Raw genomic sequence first — 18,061 nt, 5'->3', positions numbered from 1 at the left:
TGGGACACTTTCCCCAAAATATAAATTCCCTAACTTAATCGCCAAGAGTCTACTGACACACTTGTGCGTCAATCTAAGTAACATAATAACAGAATCCCCATGAAAATCGGTCAGTTTAAGATGGAGATATTTGCATGGGCTATGTCTCAATCCACCTCATCCGCCTACGTCAACGTTCCGCACCTGCGGTGGAAGGTGGCCGAGCTACATCGGTGTTTGTCAGACCATGAGACATCCCGGGCTTTGGTCTTCTCACCAAAACGTCTGTAGCGTCCGAACGGTTTGGCCTACCAACTAAGATGACCACTCTATGGAAAGATGAGGCTTTCGTTTTGCTCCACGAACCCCCAGAAGTGTCACAGGACTCGTCTGAAGGTAACCCATACAAATGAACGGAATAATGGAGGTAGTTTTGTGGCAACAAAAATGATGGGTTAAATGTGTCCAAAAAAAACACATATTTCCTGAGCTTTCTTATGTCTCCTAGATATAGGACAGACATTTCAAAACCTTCTTTTAAATCCATTTTGAATGTGTTACTCAATGTGTTTCTATGGGCTATAGTAGTAAAGGCCAAAATACAATATTTGATCAAACATTTTTTTCATATATTCTTTGATACCTATAGGGGTCCTACAAATCTAAATCAAAATGTCTCAATCTACATTCCATTCCAACATCCATATGTGCATAGCAATTAGAATGCATACCGTAATACATTGCTTAATTCTAGGGTATGCAAGTGTGGATATCGGAAGAGGCCTGGGACAGGTTGAGTGTATATACAGTTGAAGTCGGAAGTTTACATATACCTTAGCCAAACACATTTAAACTCAGTTTTTCACAATTCCTGACATTTAATCCTAGTAACAATTCCCTGTCTTTGTTTAGTTAGGGTCACCACTTTATTTTAAGTGTAATGTCAGAATAATAGTAGAAATAATGATTTATTTCAGCTTTTATTTCTTTCATCACATTCTCAGTGGGTCAGAAGTTTACATACACTCAATTAGTATTTGGTAGCATTCCTTTAAATGGCTTAAAAGCTTCCCATAGTAAGTTTGGTGAATTTTGGCCCATTCCTCCTGACAGAACTGGTGTAACTGAGTCAGGTTTGTAGGCCTTCTTGCTCAAACACGCTTTTTCAGTTCTGCCCACAAATGTTCTATAGGGTTGAGGTCAGGGCTTTGTGATGGCCACTCCAATACCTTGGCTTTGTTGTCCTTAAGCCATTTTGCCACAATGCTTAGAGTCATTGTCCACTTGGAAGACTCATTTGTGACCAAGCTTCCTGACTGATGTCTTGAGAAGTTCAATATATCCACATAATTTTCAGTTAGCCATGCTAGCTAATAAGTTAGCACTTTAGCGAGTGTACTCGGCAAGTAGCCAATACTATGACCTCAATACTGTGAAGTGCACCAGTCCCTCCTGCAGCAAAGCACCACCACAACATGATGCTGCCACTTCCGTGCTTCACGACCGGGATGGTGTTCGTCGGCTTGCAAGCCTCCCGCTTTTTCCTCCAAACATAACAATGGTCATTATGGCCAAACAGTTGTATTTCTGTTTCATCAGACCAGAGGACATTTCTCCAAAAAGTACGATCTTTGTCCCCATGTGCAGTTGCAAACCGTAGTCTGGATTTTTTATGGCGGTTTTGGAGCAGTAGCTTCTTCCTTGCTGAGCGGCCTTTCAGGTTATGTCGATATAGGACTCATTTTACTGTGGATATAGATACTTTTGTACCTGTTACCTCCAGCATCTTCACAAGGTTGATTTGCACTTTTCGCACCAAAGTACGTTCAGGCATTTGGAAATTGCTCTCAAGGATGAACCAGACTTGTGGAGGTCTACAATTTTTTTCTGAGGTCTTGGCTGATTTTTTAGATTTTCCCATGACGTCAAGCAAAGAGGCACTGAGTATGAAGGTTGGCCTTGAAATACATCCACAGGTGCACCTCCAATTGACTCAAATGATGTCAATTAGCCTATCAGAAGCTCCTAAAGCCATGACATTATTTTCTGGAATTTTCCAAGCTGTAAAAAGGCACAGTCAACTTAGTGTCTGTAAACTTCTGACCCACTGGAATTGTGATTCAGTGAAATAACCTGTCTGTAAACAATTGTTGGAAAAATTACTGTGCACAAAAATGCACAATGTAGATGTCTTAACCGACTTGCCAAAACTATAGTTTGTTAACAAGAAATGTGTGGAGTGGTTGAAAAATGAGTTTTAATGACTCCAACCTAACTATGTATGTAAAACTCCAACTTTAACTGTACCTCACCTCGACTGGTGTAGATGTCCTCAGAGCCTGCGGTCTGGCCAATCAGGTGGTACTGGTTGAGACGGGATCCGTCTTCTGCCACCACTACAGACTTGGCAGCACCGGTTTGCCAGAGGTACACCACCTCAGAGACTGGATAAGCATCTGAAAGAGAGAAATAGGACACTGTGAGGATGCTAATGAGATATTATACAGGCCAGGGCACATATCAGGAACTAGCATGTCTCAGATCGAAATTATAGTTGAAACTCAGATCTTGAGTCAAGCGACACTAGGATGAAGCTATTTCTAGGGCTAAACGTTCTTCTGGCAACACAATCGGAGGCCTATATCGTGTAAGCATGACATGCATGCTGGGGAAGGAACATGACAGTTTGTTACTTATGTCCAGGACACAAGGTTCCTCATATTCTACTCTAAGTGAAACTAAGTAGTGGTTTGGTGTTCAAGTTGATTTATTTAGCAAATGCAAAGTCCTGGTGCCAAAAAGTTGCTTCTGATCCTGCTGTGTTGAGTACAGCTAGGCACCCATTGCGTTTGTGGATTTGTCACTTATGTGGTGAATGGTTTTCTCTCTAAGAACAGATCTTAAGAGACAACATAGCTATACCCAATCTCTTTTCCTTTACCATAGTAAGGAAATCGACTGGAAGCTGTACAGTATAGACTAGAATAAGGGACTCTGCCAACTTTGGCCCTCTGGGGGCTTCAGGCTTGGATTGAACTGTGGTTGAGCACATGTTTGCAACGCAACACAGCTTGTTAATCACATAGCCACAGTGGCTGATTGGAGCTGACAGTGTCGGCTAACGCTGACCCCCAAGGTCTGGTCCAAATTACGCCTCTGCCACAGCAGAGAGGGTCATCAGGCATCGTGACATACAGAAAGACACAGATGCATACGTAGACAGACAGACAAATGGGTTAGACGGACAGACAGACAGGCAGGCAGGCAGACACACACACAAACCCACCAACTTCAGATTGTAGCCTACTAGTTTTTTTTGCTCAAGTCAGTGATCTGTAATCAAATTATTTCCCAATTAATCTAAAAGGGAAATTACTTCTCTTGTCAGCTCTCTGTGTGGATTACAGGAGGGTCCAGTGTGGAGGTCACTCTAAAGCTGGGGCAAAGCCCTAAAGACTCATGACATCCACAAGGAGTTGCATTGGCTCCTCTCCTGAAACACTGACCCAAGATAGAACACAAAGGCCTGCCAACCATTAGGATCTCTTAATAGGCTGTATCAATAGAACAGTCTGGATCGAGGAGTAATACAATGTTCAGGTCAGGTCAGGTCAGGTCAGCTACAGTTTACAGTAGCCAGGTAGGGCATGTCAAATATGAAGATTTTGGAGATCTGTTACAACCAGAAACACACTTTTTACACTACTCATAACAGACAGTTATCATTTGAAGTACAAATGTATCTATTTTTCCTTTTTAAAATTAATTAACAAAAGTATTGTTACTCTCAAATCATGAGATATATACTATGTACATTCTACACTGAATAAAAATATAAATGCAACATGTAAAGTGTAGGTCCCATGTTTCATGTGCTGAAGTGAAAGATTATTCTAAACACATAAAAATATAATTTTTTTCTCTCACAAATTTGTTTACATCCGTTAGTGAGCATTTCTTCTTTGCCAAGATAATCCATCCACCTGACAGGTGTGGCATTTCAAGAAGCTGATTAAACAGCATGGTCATTACACAGGTGCACCTTGCGCTGGGGAAAAGGTTGAGGACAGGTAGAAGTTTGTAAACCAGGTCAGAGTCAGATGGGTACAAGACGACAGGCAGGCTCGAGGTCAGGGTAGGCAGAATGGTATGGCAGACAGGGTCAGGGCAGGCAGAAAAGGTTGGAACCGGGAGGACTAGAAAAACAACAGGAGCACAGAAAAATACGCTGGTAGGCTTGACGAGACAAGACAAACTGCCAACAGACAAACAGAAACCATCGGTATAAATACACAGGGGATAATGGGAACAAATTGGAGACACCTGGTGGGGGGTGGAGACAAGCACCAAACAAGTGAAACAGATCAGGGTGTGACAGTACCCCCTCTAGGGGCACCACCTGGCGTCCTACCCGGGCGCATACCTGGTTGACCGGGATGCCGGCGGTGAAAGTCAGCGATGAGGGCCGGGTCCAGGATGTCCTTAGCGGGGACCCAGCACCTCTCCTCCAGGCCATAACCCTCCCAGTCAACCAGGTACTGGAAACCCCTGCCCCGAGGTTGAACACTCACCAGGCGTCTCACCGTGTATGCCGGATGGCCATCAATGAGACGGGGAGGGGGGTGGGCCTGGAAACAGGAGACAAAGGGCTGTGAGACAAAGGTTTATTCTTAGACACATGAACCATGAGATGTATACGGAGGGAAGCAACAGAAGACAAACAGCAGTGGGACTAAGGATTTTACAGATCGGAAAGGGGCCGAGAAAGCGGGGGAAAAGTTAAATGGGATTCCACCCTGTGGGGCAGATCCCGAGTGGAGAACCATACCCTCTGCCCGAGACGATAACGGGAGGAGTTCTTAAGGAGAGCGGACCGGGATCTCTTCCAGGTACACCGACAGCAACGGACTAACATCTGGGCTGAGGGTATGCTGACCTCTTCCTCTTGCTCTGGGAAGAGTGGAGGCTGGTAACCCAGGGGACACTCGCTAGGTGAGAGCCCAGTGGCCGAGCAGGGAAGGGCGTTCCGGGCGTACTCCACCCACACGAGTTGCTGGCTCCAGGTGGTAGATTGGCCGAGACGAGGCACGGAGTGCCATCTCCGGGTCCTGATTGGCACGCTCCAACTGGCCGTTGGACTGAGAATGAAACCCGGAGGACAGGCTAGCCGACAACCCAATGAGGGTACAGGTAACTTGCAGGTAACTTGGGGAGGGGAATGAAATGGGCAACTTTAGCAAACCTATTCACCACTGTAAGGATGGTGTTGTTGCTATCAGACAGAGGGAGACCAGTGACCGGGATATATGCAACCAGGGGCGATGAGGCACCAGGGAGTGTTTGAAAGAGGCCAGCCGGAGCTTGCCGCTGAGTCTTGTTCTGATCGTCCACAGTGTGGAGACATCAGAAAACATAGTGGGCCACCAAAAACTTTGTCGGATGAAAGCCAGGGTCCAGTAGGAGCCGGGATGATAGGTAAGCGTCGAGGAATGTTCCCATTCCAGGACTTGGGGAGCGGGTCTGAATCAGGGCCCCCTGGGGTCCGGCTGGGAATGCTGCACGTTGTGGACCAGGCTCTTGATTCCCCAGACAAGTGTAGTAGCGAGACAGGAGGTAGGGGAGGATGGTCTCTTGGTCTGCTGGTGTAGCCGCAGAACTATACAGGCGAGAGAGAGCTTCAGGCTTAACATTATTGGGCCCAGGGCGGTATGTGATGGTAAAGTTAAACCGAGTGAATAACAGAGCCTAACAAGCTTGTTTGGAGTTGAGGAGTTTAGCGGTGCGAAAATATTCAAGTTTCTTAAGGTCGGTCCAAACTAAGAATGGGTGTTCTGCCCTTTCAAGCCAGTGCCTCCACTCCTCCAGCGCCAACTTGACCGCAAGAAGCTCTCGATTACCAATGTCATAGTTGCTCTCAGCAGAATTCAGGCGATGAGAAAGGAAAGTGCAGGGGTGCAACTTTTGGTCCTGGGCTGAATGTTGGGACAAAACGGCCCCCACTCCAATGTCCGAGGAGTAAACCTCCACCACGAACTGACAGGATGCCCTGTCGGCAGCTTAAGACCATGGGAACCTTAGGATAAGTGAGTGCAGAGAGGGAAGAAGCCAGGGTGCTGTGGCTCCGAATGAAGCAGCAGTACAAAACATTGCAGCTGCACTCTAGAGGTGGGTTGGGGCCAATCCATCACCACTCTCACCTTGTCAGGCTCCATCTGAACGTCCCCTTCAGCGATGACGTATCCCAGAAAAAAGATAGTGGAGCAATGGAATTCACACCCTCAGCTTTCACAAACAACTGGTTCTCCAGGAGGCGCTGGAGGACATGTCGGACATGCGCTTGAACAGAACGGGAGCAAACAAGGATGTTGAAGGCGTTCTTCCACTCGTCTCCCAGCAGCCAGAGAGGGAATATAGCCGCCCATGAGGCAGTGTGGTGGAGGAAGTCATTGGCGCAATCATGGGGCGATGTGGAGGAAGGGAGGTGGCGCAAGCCTTGCTGAAAACCTCCAGGAGGTCCTGGTCCTCCGCGGGAACGGCGGAGAAATCCAAGGCTTTTCCAGAGCCCGCAGGAGGACATCCTGGGACAGACTGCGCCACTTTAAGGAAATGTGAGTGGCAGAACGGACTCCAACCCAGGATAGAACCAGTGGTCCAGTCAATCAGGGGGTTGTGCCTCTGGAGCCATGAAAATCCCAAAACAACAGGAACATGAGGAGATTCAATATGTAGAAGCTGTATGGACTCAATGTGATTGCCCGACACTCACAGGTTAATGGAAACCGTACTGTGAGTGACCCTGCCAATGGAGCGTCCGTCCAGTGCTCTGGCGTCCATGGGAATGGAGAAGAGTTGTGTGGAGATGCTCAGATACTAGAGTAGCGTACACAAAACTCTCGTCAGCCCCAGAGTCAATGATCACCCGGAGAGATTTAGACCAATCACCCCACAACAGGATAACATGGAAAGGGGTACGAGTAATAGGAGTTAGAAGACTCCCAGTATGGCCCACCAGCGTACTCGTATCTACTGATGAGCCTGGTCTTTTACTGGACAGGTGGATATGTAATGCCCTGTAGCACCACAATACAGGCAACTGTTGGAGCTCAGCCTGCGTAATTGTTCCTTAGGCGACAATCTAGCCCTGCCCAGTTGCATAGGCTCTGGAGTAAACGAGTCGCCCGTCCCTGATGATTCCAGAGGGGGCTCGTTGGTCTCCGCTAATATTCCATGAAGGAAGATGTCAAACAGGGATTCCAGGTTCCAGGCACTCTCGGCGGCCAACGTGCGAAAGTCTACCACGTAGTCTGCCACACTACAGGAGCCTTGACGTAGTAGAAGTAGCTTTCGGGCCTCCTCTCTCCCAGACACCGTTGAATCGAACACCTTACTCACCTCCGCCACGAAATCCTCCAGATGAAGGCAAATGGCAGATTGTTGCTCCCAAACCCTCGTTTCCCAGGTGAGAGCCCTTACAGACATCAGCGTTATGAGATACACTATCTTCGAACGATCCAAAGGAAACGAAGAGGGTTGCAGCTCAAAAGATGAGGGAGCAATGGGAAAGAAACGCCCGGCAGGTTCCAGGATCCCCAGCATAGCGCTCCGGAGGAGGTAAGTGGGGTTCTCAGGAAGCCGGAGTAGGCTGGACAAAATCACCATTGGTAGCACAATTACTGAGCAGCTGGGAGGTCTCCGTTGTGGCATGTTGCCTGATTGATAGTCCATGGAATTTCTCCAGTAATGATTTGAAACACTGGACATGGCGTTCCGCCAAAGTATGTCCTTCCGTTAGGTAGCTCCTAATTATTCCAATGGTGCCTCAATGCAGGGAGAGTGCTGGGTCAGTCATGGCCAGTTCATACTATAACAACACAGGACAAGACCCAAATGCAGATACAGGAGGCAGATGGTCTGATATTTATTAATAGACAAGGGGCAGGCAAGAGGCAGGTCGAGGACCGGCAGAAGTTCGTAAACCAGGTCAGAGTCAGATGGGTACAGGACGGCGGGCAGGCTCGAGGTCAGGGCAGGCAGAATGGTATGGCAGGCGGGCTCAGAGTCAGGGCAGGCAGAAAAGGTCAGTACCGGGAGGAATAGAAAACAGGGACTAGAAAAACAGGAGTACGGAAAAACGCAGACGACGAACTGGCAACAGAAAAACGGAACCACCGGTATAAATACACAGGGGATAATGGGAACAAATGGGAGACACCTGGTGGGGGAGTGGAGACAAGCACGAGACAGGTGAAACAGATCAGGGTGTGACAGCCACAGATGTCTCGAGATTTGAGGGAGCGTGCAATTGGCATGCTGACAGCAGGAATGTCCACCAGAGCTGTTGCCAGATAATTTTATGTTAATTTCTCTACCATAAGCCGCCTCAAACGTTGTTTTAGAGAATTTGGCAGTATGTCCACTCGGTCTCACAACGCCGGGTATGGCGTCATGTGAGCAAGCAATTTGCTGATGTCAATGTTGTGAACAGAGTGCCCCATGATGGCTATGGGGTAATGGTATGGGCAGGCATAAGCTAAGGACAATGAACACAATTGCATTATATCGATGGCAATCTGAATGCAGAGATACCGTGAAGAGATCCTGAGTATATTTGTCATGCCATTCATCCACTGCCATCACCTCATGTTTCAGCATGGTAATGCACAGATTAGGGCCTAATGAATTTATTGCAATTGACTGATTTTATGATATGAACTGTAACTAAGTAAAATCTTTGAAATTGTTGCACTCTGCGTTTTATATTGTATGTAAAGTATAAGTGTGCAACCTTTAGGGTAGTCAGAAACCTAGTCTCGGATTCAGGAAAGCACTGGCTAGGACATTACCTGCAGTCCAACAAAGAGAATTCAATCAAGTGCAGATGAAGGATTTACGCGCTATCAGAGGTGTTAACCTCATTTAAACTGAAACAACTAGCAAGCTGTTCCTCTCTTGAACACTGTCACTGTAGAAACAGTGTTGGATATTGACGTGAAACCACACCTGTCCTAAAAATGCAGCGCCAACATTCTGAGAGAAACCTCAGAAACAGCACCTTTCCTATCTGCTATCAATTTGAGGCCTAAGTCTCTTTAAGCATGCAGGGAGATGCAGAGGAAAGTGGATAGTGAGGAATAATGGGCCAGTCAGAACCATGGGAAATAAGTGGAGGTACAGATATAGGATCTTAATTTGAGAGAGTTTGCTACAGCAGGGAAATAATCCTACAGCAACAGGAAATTTGAATTGTTATTTCGATTGTAATTGACGGACATTTTTCATAAGTTAAAATCCAGTCTGAAATGAATTTCAAGGTGGAAATTACAAATTTGAGAAGAATTTTAAATCCTCAAATACACTACATGTACATGTTCTGCATTGCAGAAAAGTTCTCCTGCAACATGTTGATCAAATTAATATCCTGCATCTGTATAGAGTCCTCAGCATTTGTAGATGGTTTGTATATAACATTGAAAAACACAAAGGCCTAGAGAACCAGGTTAAGAAAGGGAAGAACCACAGGAACCTGGAAGAAAGAAAATGAGACACAGAGAGAGAGAACACAGAGAGAGAGAAAGAAAATGTGAGGGTGAGTCATGTTCTTCAAGGCTATACACTGTACCAGTCTACTTCATTTCAACTTCATTTCCATGTTCCATGTCATTTTTGTAAATATCTTTTTTTTTCTTTCTAATTAAGGATGAAAAGAATGACTGTAGTTTAATCCCCGGATGACAAAGTGTCTTTCTGGATTAAAGAAAATAATCAAAATGAGGTACACTGTGAATGTTCCTAGGGACTAAACAAGCATTTCTCCCTCGTTGTAGGAGGAAAATGCCTGTGTGTGTGTGTGTGTGTGTGTGTGTGTGTGTGTGCGCGTGTGTGCGTGTGTGTTGGGTGGGAAGAACAAAGAAAAAGAAAGTGATGGATCAATGTAAAGTGCAGTAACTAAGCAACCAAACTCAATAGCATGTCATAGCACTTTGCTGTAGTACTGGTACTACTTGCCATGCCTAGTGGATTGCTATTTACAGTCAGACTTCTTGGATGGCTTTAGCCCGAAAGCCAGGGCCAAAATGTAAAGTTGGGTGGGTTTAGAAGCATTAAGGATAATGACGCGGGAGATACCACGATTTAGTAGTAGAGCTAAAGGATTTGGCAGGCGGTGCCTGTCACCTATGCCAACTTAACGGCAACCTCTCCCCGACTGAGATTGCACGGTACAAACCCATCTATTACATAACATGAACATTAGGAGTTGCGATAGATGAATGAGTAACTGAATGAACGAATGGCTGAATGAGTGAATAAACAAATGAATAAACGAACAAACAAATACATGGACAATGAACAAGTGAACAAATGAAATGATGGACAGATTTGATATCATCTTTGTTTAGATACTGTCCACGCACCCATATATCTTAATCTGAAAACCTGAGCCATCTACTGTACCTGTGAGGAGACTGTGCTAGTACCTAATAGTAATAGGATGGTTTTACAGCATCTAAAACCCTCCTGTGATTTTAATTGACCATGGGAATAGAAAAGAGCTACACCGTGCATACAGCAATGCACTGATTGAGCCTTGCCTGTAATACGCAACCCATTTAAATCAGCCTCGTATATCAAAAGAGGCTGTGCCTAAGGTCCCAAATGGCACCCTGTTCCCTATATAGTGCACTACTTTTGACCTGAGTCTCCTTTTGACCTGAGTCAAAAGTAGTGCACAAAATAGGGAATAGGGTGCCATTTGGGGCGTTATGCGGTCCTCTGTACTCTCCATAATGATAACCTTGTGTTAGCAATGCATGGACGACAATAGAGAACCCAGCCCCTAAAAGCACTTCAGTTCACCACAGCTCTGATCGGTTGAAGACTGAGAGACTTGAGTGCCATCATTCCATAGACTTCAATGACTGTTTATTACAGCACTCTTGTAGATTATTTCTGTATCATGATATCGTTTTTTACACCAATTTAACCATTTTATGAATTTAGATGTGGAATAGTGTCAAAAGGGACCATTTTTGACCTGTGATGTATTTTTACTGGTCATTTCAATATTTTACTGTTCCTTGTAGTACAGTGCACTTGTTATGAGGTAATCTTCAAAAAAGAGTGCCTGCTAAAAATATAATATGCAATAGTGTGTCAAAAAAGCATAAGAAGGCGATCCCACATCTCAAGTATGACGTTGCATTGACCCCCGAATGACGTCTTAGCAGCAGCAGCATGGTCAAGTCAGACATTTTCCATGCTAATCCACAGACCTATACAAATGTAGGCTCTTAATTTGTTCCAGTTTGTTATAGCAGGAAAATAATCAGGAAACAGGAAATAATGAATGGACATTTTTGTAGAGGTTGATACATTTTTCATTAGGGCAAATCAAGTCTAAAATTTCAATGTGGAAATGACAAACTTCAGAAGCATTTTTAACTCTCAAATAGACTCCACATTTGAAATGTCCTGCAACAGTTCTCCCGCAACAGGGTGATCAAATTACAATCCCACATCTGTACAAACATACACATACTCCCTCCTCCCCACACACTAGCACATCCATTGTACTTATCATGTATATTATTTGATAAGACTTTGTTTTTCTGTGCCGCTTGAAAAAAAGGTCAACTGTGGGCCAAGAGAGTAAAGGCAAGATGCACTTTCCATCGTCCTTCATATCCCCTGTGAGCTGGGCTGCACAGGAAAGCAGTTGTATCTGGTGGTGAAGTGGGATGTGTGGGTGATGGAATGAGAAATAGAGCCTGTGGTCACAGTGCTCAGACAACTGTTATACCCGTAGTAACTGTATCGGTATGCTCTGTATGTAAATGACTCAAATGCAAATGTTTTCTGAGTGTCTGGCCTTTTTTTGTCAGGGCAAATCTAGTCTGAAATTTCAAAGTGGAAATTCTAAACTTTAGAAGCCTTTTTAAAACTCAAATACACTACAAGTTTGCGTTTCCTGCAGAAAAATTCTCAGCAACAAAACAGTGATCAAATTAAGATCCTACACCTGTAGGGGCAGTCCAATCAGCTAGGTAATCTGGCTATATACGTCCTATGGTGTGACAAAGCCCAGGGTTTACTATAGTGTGACATGCTCAGGGCATTCCTATTAGCTTCCCTGGGACTATCCATCTGTGGTGACCCCGTCTAAAAGGTCAAGGTACGGCTGAGCTATTTCAGGCCAGCACTTAAACCAGGCAGGCAACACCCATACCAACCCCGCCTTGCCCCAACCCACAACACTTCAGGAGAATGTTAACATAACAGGATGAGATGCTTAGCCGCAGATGCTGGTGTGACACCTGGATGAAACAGTACAAGCAGTTTCCAGTTCTGGAAATCCTCTGGGTTTAGGAACGTATGGTTTTCAACTTGAGAGGGGGGTTGAGGGGTTTCACCTAACTGTTGAGAATTCAAATAGTAGAATACGCCGGGTGAAATTTCGAAACTCGGTTGTGCATAAGCAGTTTTTTTCTTGTTATGCCAGTCACTGACAGTCACTCAATTAGCCCATGTCAGCATGAAAAAAAGGTGAATAGGTCTAGCCAGCTATTTAAACTTGTTGTAGTGGCGGCAGGTAGCCTGGAGGTTAAGAGTGTTGGGCCAGTAACTGGACGGTTGCTGTTTTGAATCCCTGAGTCGGCTCTTTCTGTGCCCTTGAGCAAGGCACTTAACCATAATTGCTGCTAAAAGTCACTCTGGATAAGAGCGTCTGCTAAATGACTAAAATGTAAATGTAGTAATCATGGCTGAATTACCGACCAGGCACAAAGGGCCATTGATTTTGTTTGTCACTCTCACTCAAATACTATATTAACATGGCATAAGTCATTGCAAAATGTGTCAAATTTCCGGAAACTAGCTTTAAAACTGTAAATAATTTGCTCCATCCCAATAGCATAATGTGTTGAATTACAGGAAATTAGCTGTAAAACTTCTCTCCGCTACATGGCAAAATGAGTAGAATTGCATAGAATGAGTTCTAAAATTGCTAAATGTTCTCTTCGCCCCATGGCAAAACGTGTAGAATTGCAGACAACATGCTTTAAAATTGCTACATGTTTTTCTATGCCCATGGCAAAATGTGTGGAATTGCAGGAAATGTACTTTTAACTTTTTCTCTCCGCCCTCAAGAGGGGGGGGCTACTAAAATGTTTTGCCAGCGGTGTGGGGTCCCCCAACCAAATCTCGCTGAAGGTGCACACAAAGGCCACAGGCCACGTGCCAAGTTACCAAAGGTAATTAAGGGCCTGGTTACCTGAGGTAACTAAGGGCCAGGTTACCTGAGGTAACTAAGGGCCAGGTTACCTGAGGTAATTAAGGGCCAGGTTACCCGAGGTAACTAAGGGCCAGGTTACCTGAGGTAACTAAGGGCCAGGTTACCTGAGGTAATTAAGGCCAAGCAATTTGATTAAAGGATGGATACACCTTTTGACCCTCCACCTAGTTTAACTGAACCAGGTTTAGCTCCTCCTGCTTCAGGATTCAGGTCCTTCCTTATTGCGGCGCCGTTGTGGCTGGATCCTGTGTTCTTTCCTTGTTCCATATGTACCATCCTATACTGTGCAAGTTCAATTGTCTCTTTAGAGGAATTGATTTGGTAGTTTGCTGAGTTGGAGGTTTACCGAGGTATAAATAATGCTGTCATTGACTCATACTCCGATCATAAGAAGTCTGGGCCTAGTAATGTTTATACGTATGGGATCTGTGCCGTTGTATTATTGGGGTGGCAAAGCGTAATACACTAAATATCAACACATGGCATTGTACTCACAGCTTCCAAACTTCAAAGGGCAAGCGTGAGCATCCATTGGGAAGTCCTCCAACTGCATGGGACACTCTGCCGATATGGTTAACCTAGAGAAAGACCCAAAAGATCAAGACAATAAACCCAAATCTCCTGCAGATGTACTATGATAATCCTGTTCATTACAAATCCAGTGCTGCCGTCATCATCGACATCTTCGTCTCCAGCGCTAATGTTAGTTGCATAGATAGCACAATGCCTGTACGATTACATCACAGGGTTTCTTTTTTATTATTGGTATTTTTTTTCTCCCCTTGTAGGCCTCATCATTTCTAGACAGAAACACCAAGAATTCACCCTGATCCAAGCACATGGCATTACATAGATTATACTGCCATCTTGTGGTGGTTGTATTATTTGTGAATTACCGGCTGTGGTTCACGTCAAATCCCCCATGTGCTGTATGCCAAGAGTGGATTCACAGAGAACTTCTCCACAAAGTAACCACACATAGTAACACATTGATATAACAACGAAATGAGGCCACCTCTAGTCCTTGAGGACCATATGGACTCAGGTTGTGTTCACTTCACTGCATCATTATTCAATGTTATTACTTTGCTTCTATGTGTCAAAAACAGCTGACATGTTTCAAGATCTTATTGGATCATATGAAGCCCAATTCTCATTGGTCTGCATTATGAACAGGAAAGGCTGCCATCATGTGGTTATAAGAGAAACTGCAGGACTGGAAATTGAATAACCTGATTTTTCTGTCTCACAAGGAAAGTATATTGGTATACAGGTATGATAAGCTATATCCTAATGTAAGTCCATGCATAGAGAGCTGCCTTTTCCCCTTACAAAATTAGGGCTACAAATCCCCCCTCAAGTAACATGTAACAGGTGTCATCTATTCTAAAACATCCCATGTAATCCATTTTTTTGCATTCACAATAATGAACCTGCATTTGTTGTGTGATTAACATTTACGTGTTATGTGCTGATGTCACCAGTGCACGTCAAAGTAATGGACATGCCAAAAGACTGCACTAGTTCCTTAATATGCATATTTCATGCATCAGAGGTACAGTTTGCTATGGAAATGAGAATACTACATGATGCTCTCGTGCTTTAACCTCTTCGGCATCATAATATAATGGGGTGCAGCCTGTTCTCGTTAAGCACATACATTATGATGGAAATGGATTAGAACACTGTATGAATTATTTGTGGCGACAAATGTATGACTTGCTCTGAAAACTCTGTTGCTCTCGGGCTAATGTTTCGGGGGGGGGGGGGGGGAATGCAATCACATTTAGTCATTATCTCCACTGGAGAGAAGGAGCTTTCCCGTGATGTCGGTGGATTCTGAAAGGCTGGACCATGCAATAAATCTAGGTAGCGCGCTAATCTCCTTCCTGGTAATGGAAATACATTAGGAGACAGGAGTAAAACCGGACCGATTAAAAGCAGAAACGTCCTGATGCTTCATTTCCTGAGTCGTTGGGAAATCTATTATCTTTTTAAATGATGGGCCTGATATCCGCTTCTTCTTCTTCTTTCACTCGGCGATTCCAGCGACGGCGATGCCTGATCGTGCTAAATAGTGCCAGGTCACATGGCCATAAGGGGTTAATATGGTTAATCTATTTCTCTTGCATCTATTTATCTGGCATTAAGATGATCTTAGTGGGTGGTATTGATATGGAATAAATTATACCTCCTAAAATGATACCAGGAAGTCCTGATCTATTCGTATTATTGCTATTGGTTGTCATCACTTCCTGTTCCTGTCTATTATGAATTCAAGGGTGAATATTTCATCTAATCTGCCACATATTGGTCAGTGTTCCATAACATACATAATAGAGCATCACAAAGAACAAAAGAACAGAAAGTTGTCTGAGCCTACGTTACCAAGAGCTGGGCTGAGTAGAACAGCTGTGCAGAGGCTTTTGTTACCTCCTACACACAGACAACAACAATAACCAAACCAGTTCAGGGCCATATGTGAATCGTGGCTGGCTGTATTTCAGTGAGCGTAATGTTTGTTTTTCAGACACAAAGCTCAGATATTATTCTCTAAGCCTTTCGGGTGGGGAAGGGGAGGTTCAGCTAACATATGGAATTGTTTTATGATGGTCATACCATGGGTCATTTAGCTATTTGATTTGGAATTGTAGGACCCCTGTAGGTCTTCCACAAAAATATTTAATTTGGTCTTTACTACTATAGCCCATAGAAACGCATTGAATAACACATTCATAAATGGTCAAACAGATTTTGAAGTGTCTTTCCTATATTTAAGAGATATAAGAAAGCTAAGTAAATATTCTTGTTTTTTGGATACATATTTAACCCCCTTTTTTCCCCCCATTCATTTATTTTTTAACAGTTACCTTCAGACGAGTGACACTTGTGGAGATCATAAATCCAAAACGGAGAACACCATCGTATTTGTGAGAATCTCTCCTTTCCATAGTAGGGTCATATTAGTTTGTAGCCCAAACGGTTCAGACGCTACAAAGGTTTTCGTGAGAAGACCGATTTTGAGGATTGTCTCATGGTCTGAAAAGCACTGCTGCAGCTCGGCCACCTTCCACCGTAGATGTGGAATTCTGACATAGGCAGATGCGTGGATTGAGACGCAGCCCAATCAAAGAAACGGACATCTCCAGCTTAAACTGACAGATTTTGATGGAGATATTTTTACTATGTTACTTAGTTTGACGCATGGGTGCGTAAATAGACTCTTAAGGATTATGGTTCAGGGTCAGAGTTTCTCTTGGTCAGTCCACATGGTCAGAGTCCAAATTCAAGGATGTATTCAGTGAGGTGAAACATTTAGAACGTTGCAGATAGAAATGTGATGAATGATTACTGATTTAGAATGACAGACAATCCTATCTCTGTTCTACACCATACCTTTCTATCAGATAGAAATGCGATGAATAGACCTGACACGATTCCCCCCATACTACATTACCGGTACTCCTATCTGTCCTATGTGATACATTTCTAACTGAAATTGCACTGAACAGTCCCGTGGTTGGTACCTCATAGTGTAGAGCAGCGTCCCGTCATCCTTCAGTCTCAGTAGCTTGTTGGGCGTGGTCATGTTGTGGGCGATAGACTTTTTCCCGTTGAGGAAGAATGTGTCTGGGGTCCAGATGTTACTGGCCAGGAGGTTGTTCAGAGGCAGCATCTCCATGGGTCCTTTGAAACACAGGCGCTCGTCTTTCCAGCTTTGTCGGAAAAACACATCGATGGTGTATTCCTAAGGTGGAGAGAAACATGGTGTTGATACATGGTGATAACACTCCGAGTCAAAGCCCATGGGGCCAATTACATGGACACATACAGATCTGCTATTTTAATTTGATCACTCAGACTCAGAGGATGTTCCTGTGCAGGACGAAATGCAACGTGTGGTGTACCTGAGATTTAAAAAGGTTTTAAAATATTATTATTTTGTTGATTATTTTATTTTATTATATTTTATATTTTCGACTAACCTTACAAACCCCTCTCCTCATTGGAGTAAACTAACAAATAACAACACTTAAGCTTCTACATGCTATCTTCAGGAAAGTATTGACTTTTTCAACATTTTGTTACATTACAGCGGTTTTCTAAAAATGGATTGAAGAATGAATAATCCTTCGCAATATACACACAACACCCCATAATTACAAAGCAAAAACAGGTTGACATTTTTGCTAAAAAAATATATGAATAAAAAAATGTATTTACATAAGTATTCAGACCATTTGCTTTGAGACTCAAAATTGACCTCAAGGGCACATCCTTTTTCCATTGATCATCCTTGATGTTTCTACAACTTGATTGGAGTCCACCTGTGGTAAATTCAATTGATTGGACATGATTTGGAAAGGCACACAACTGTCTATATAAAGTCCCACAGTGCATGTCAGAGCAAAAACCAAACCCTGAGGTTGAAGGAATTGTCCGTAGAGCTCCGAGACAGGATTGTGTCATGGCACAGATCTGGGGAAGGGTTCCAAAAAATTTCTGCAGCATTGGAGTCCCTAAGAACACAGTGGTCACCATCATTCTTAAATGGAAGAAGTTTGGAACCACCAAGACTCTTCCGGTCGAGAAGAGTTGGTCAGGGAGGTGACCAAGAACACAATGGTCACTCTGACAGAGCTCTAGAGTTCCTCTGTGGAGAAAGGAGAATCTTCCTGAAGGACAACCATCTCTGCAGCACTCCACCAATCAGGCCTTTATGGAAGAGTGACCAGACGGAAGCCAATCCTCAGTAAAAGGCACATGACAGCCCACTTGGAGTTTGCCAAAAGG

At 44.1% G+C, this 18,061-nt stretch overlaps 2 protein-coding genes across 2 annotated transcripts in view; one reads left to right on the top strand and one right to left on the bottom strand.

Annotated features, from left to right (window-relative positions):
- LOC115133065 (gamma-aminobutyric acid receptor subunit beta-3-like) overlaps positions 1-18,061 on the top strand; it is a 62,693-nt gene that overhangs the window by 1,615 nt on the left and 43,017 nt on the right. The gene's annotated exons all lie outside the window — the stretch shown is intronic.
- Positions 1-18,061, bottom strand: part of LOC115133085 (gamma-aminobutyric acid receptor subunit alpha-5-like) — a 30,893-nt gene that overhangs the window by 6,841 nt on the left and 5,991 nt on the right. Inside the window, exons 5-7 of the mRNA XM_029665955.2 lie at positions 16,795-17,015; positions 13,763-13,845; positions 2,292-2,435 (exon numbers count right to left, since the gene is read on the bottom strand). Coding sequence (XP_029521815.1) covers positions 2,292-2,435; positions 13,763-13,845; positions 16,795-17,015 — 448 coding nt within the window. The remainder of the gene's footprint in view (positions 1-2,291; positions 2,436-13,762; positions 13,846-16,794; positions 17,016-18,061) is intronic.

This window comes from Oncorhynchus nerka, linkage group LG2 (genome assembly GCF_034236695.1).
Source record: "Oncorhynchus nerka isolate Pitt River linkage group LG2, Oner_Uvic_2.0, whole genome shotgun sequence".
NCBI lineage: Eukaryota > Metazoa > Chordata > Actinopteri > Salmoniformes > Salmonidae > Oncorhynchus > Oncorhynchus nerka.
The sequence above is the reverse complement of the archived record's forward strand: the minus strand, read 5'-3'. Positions and strand labels throughout refer to the sequence as shown.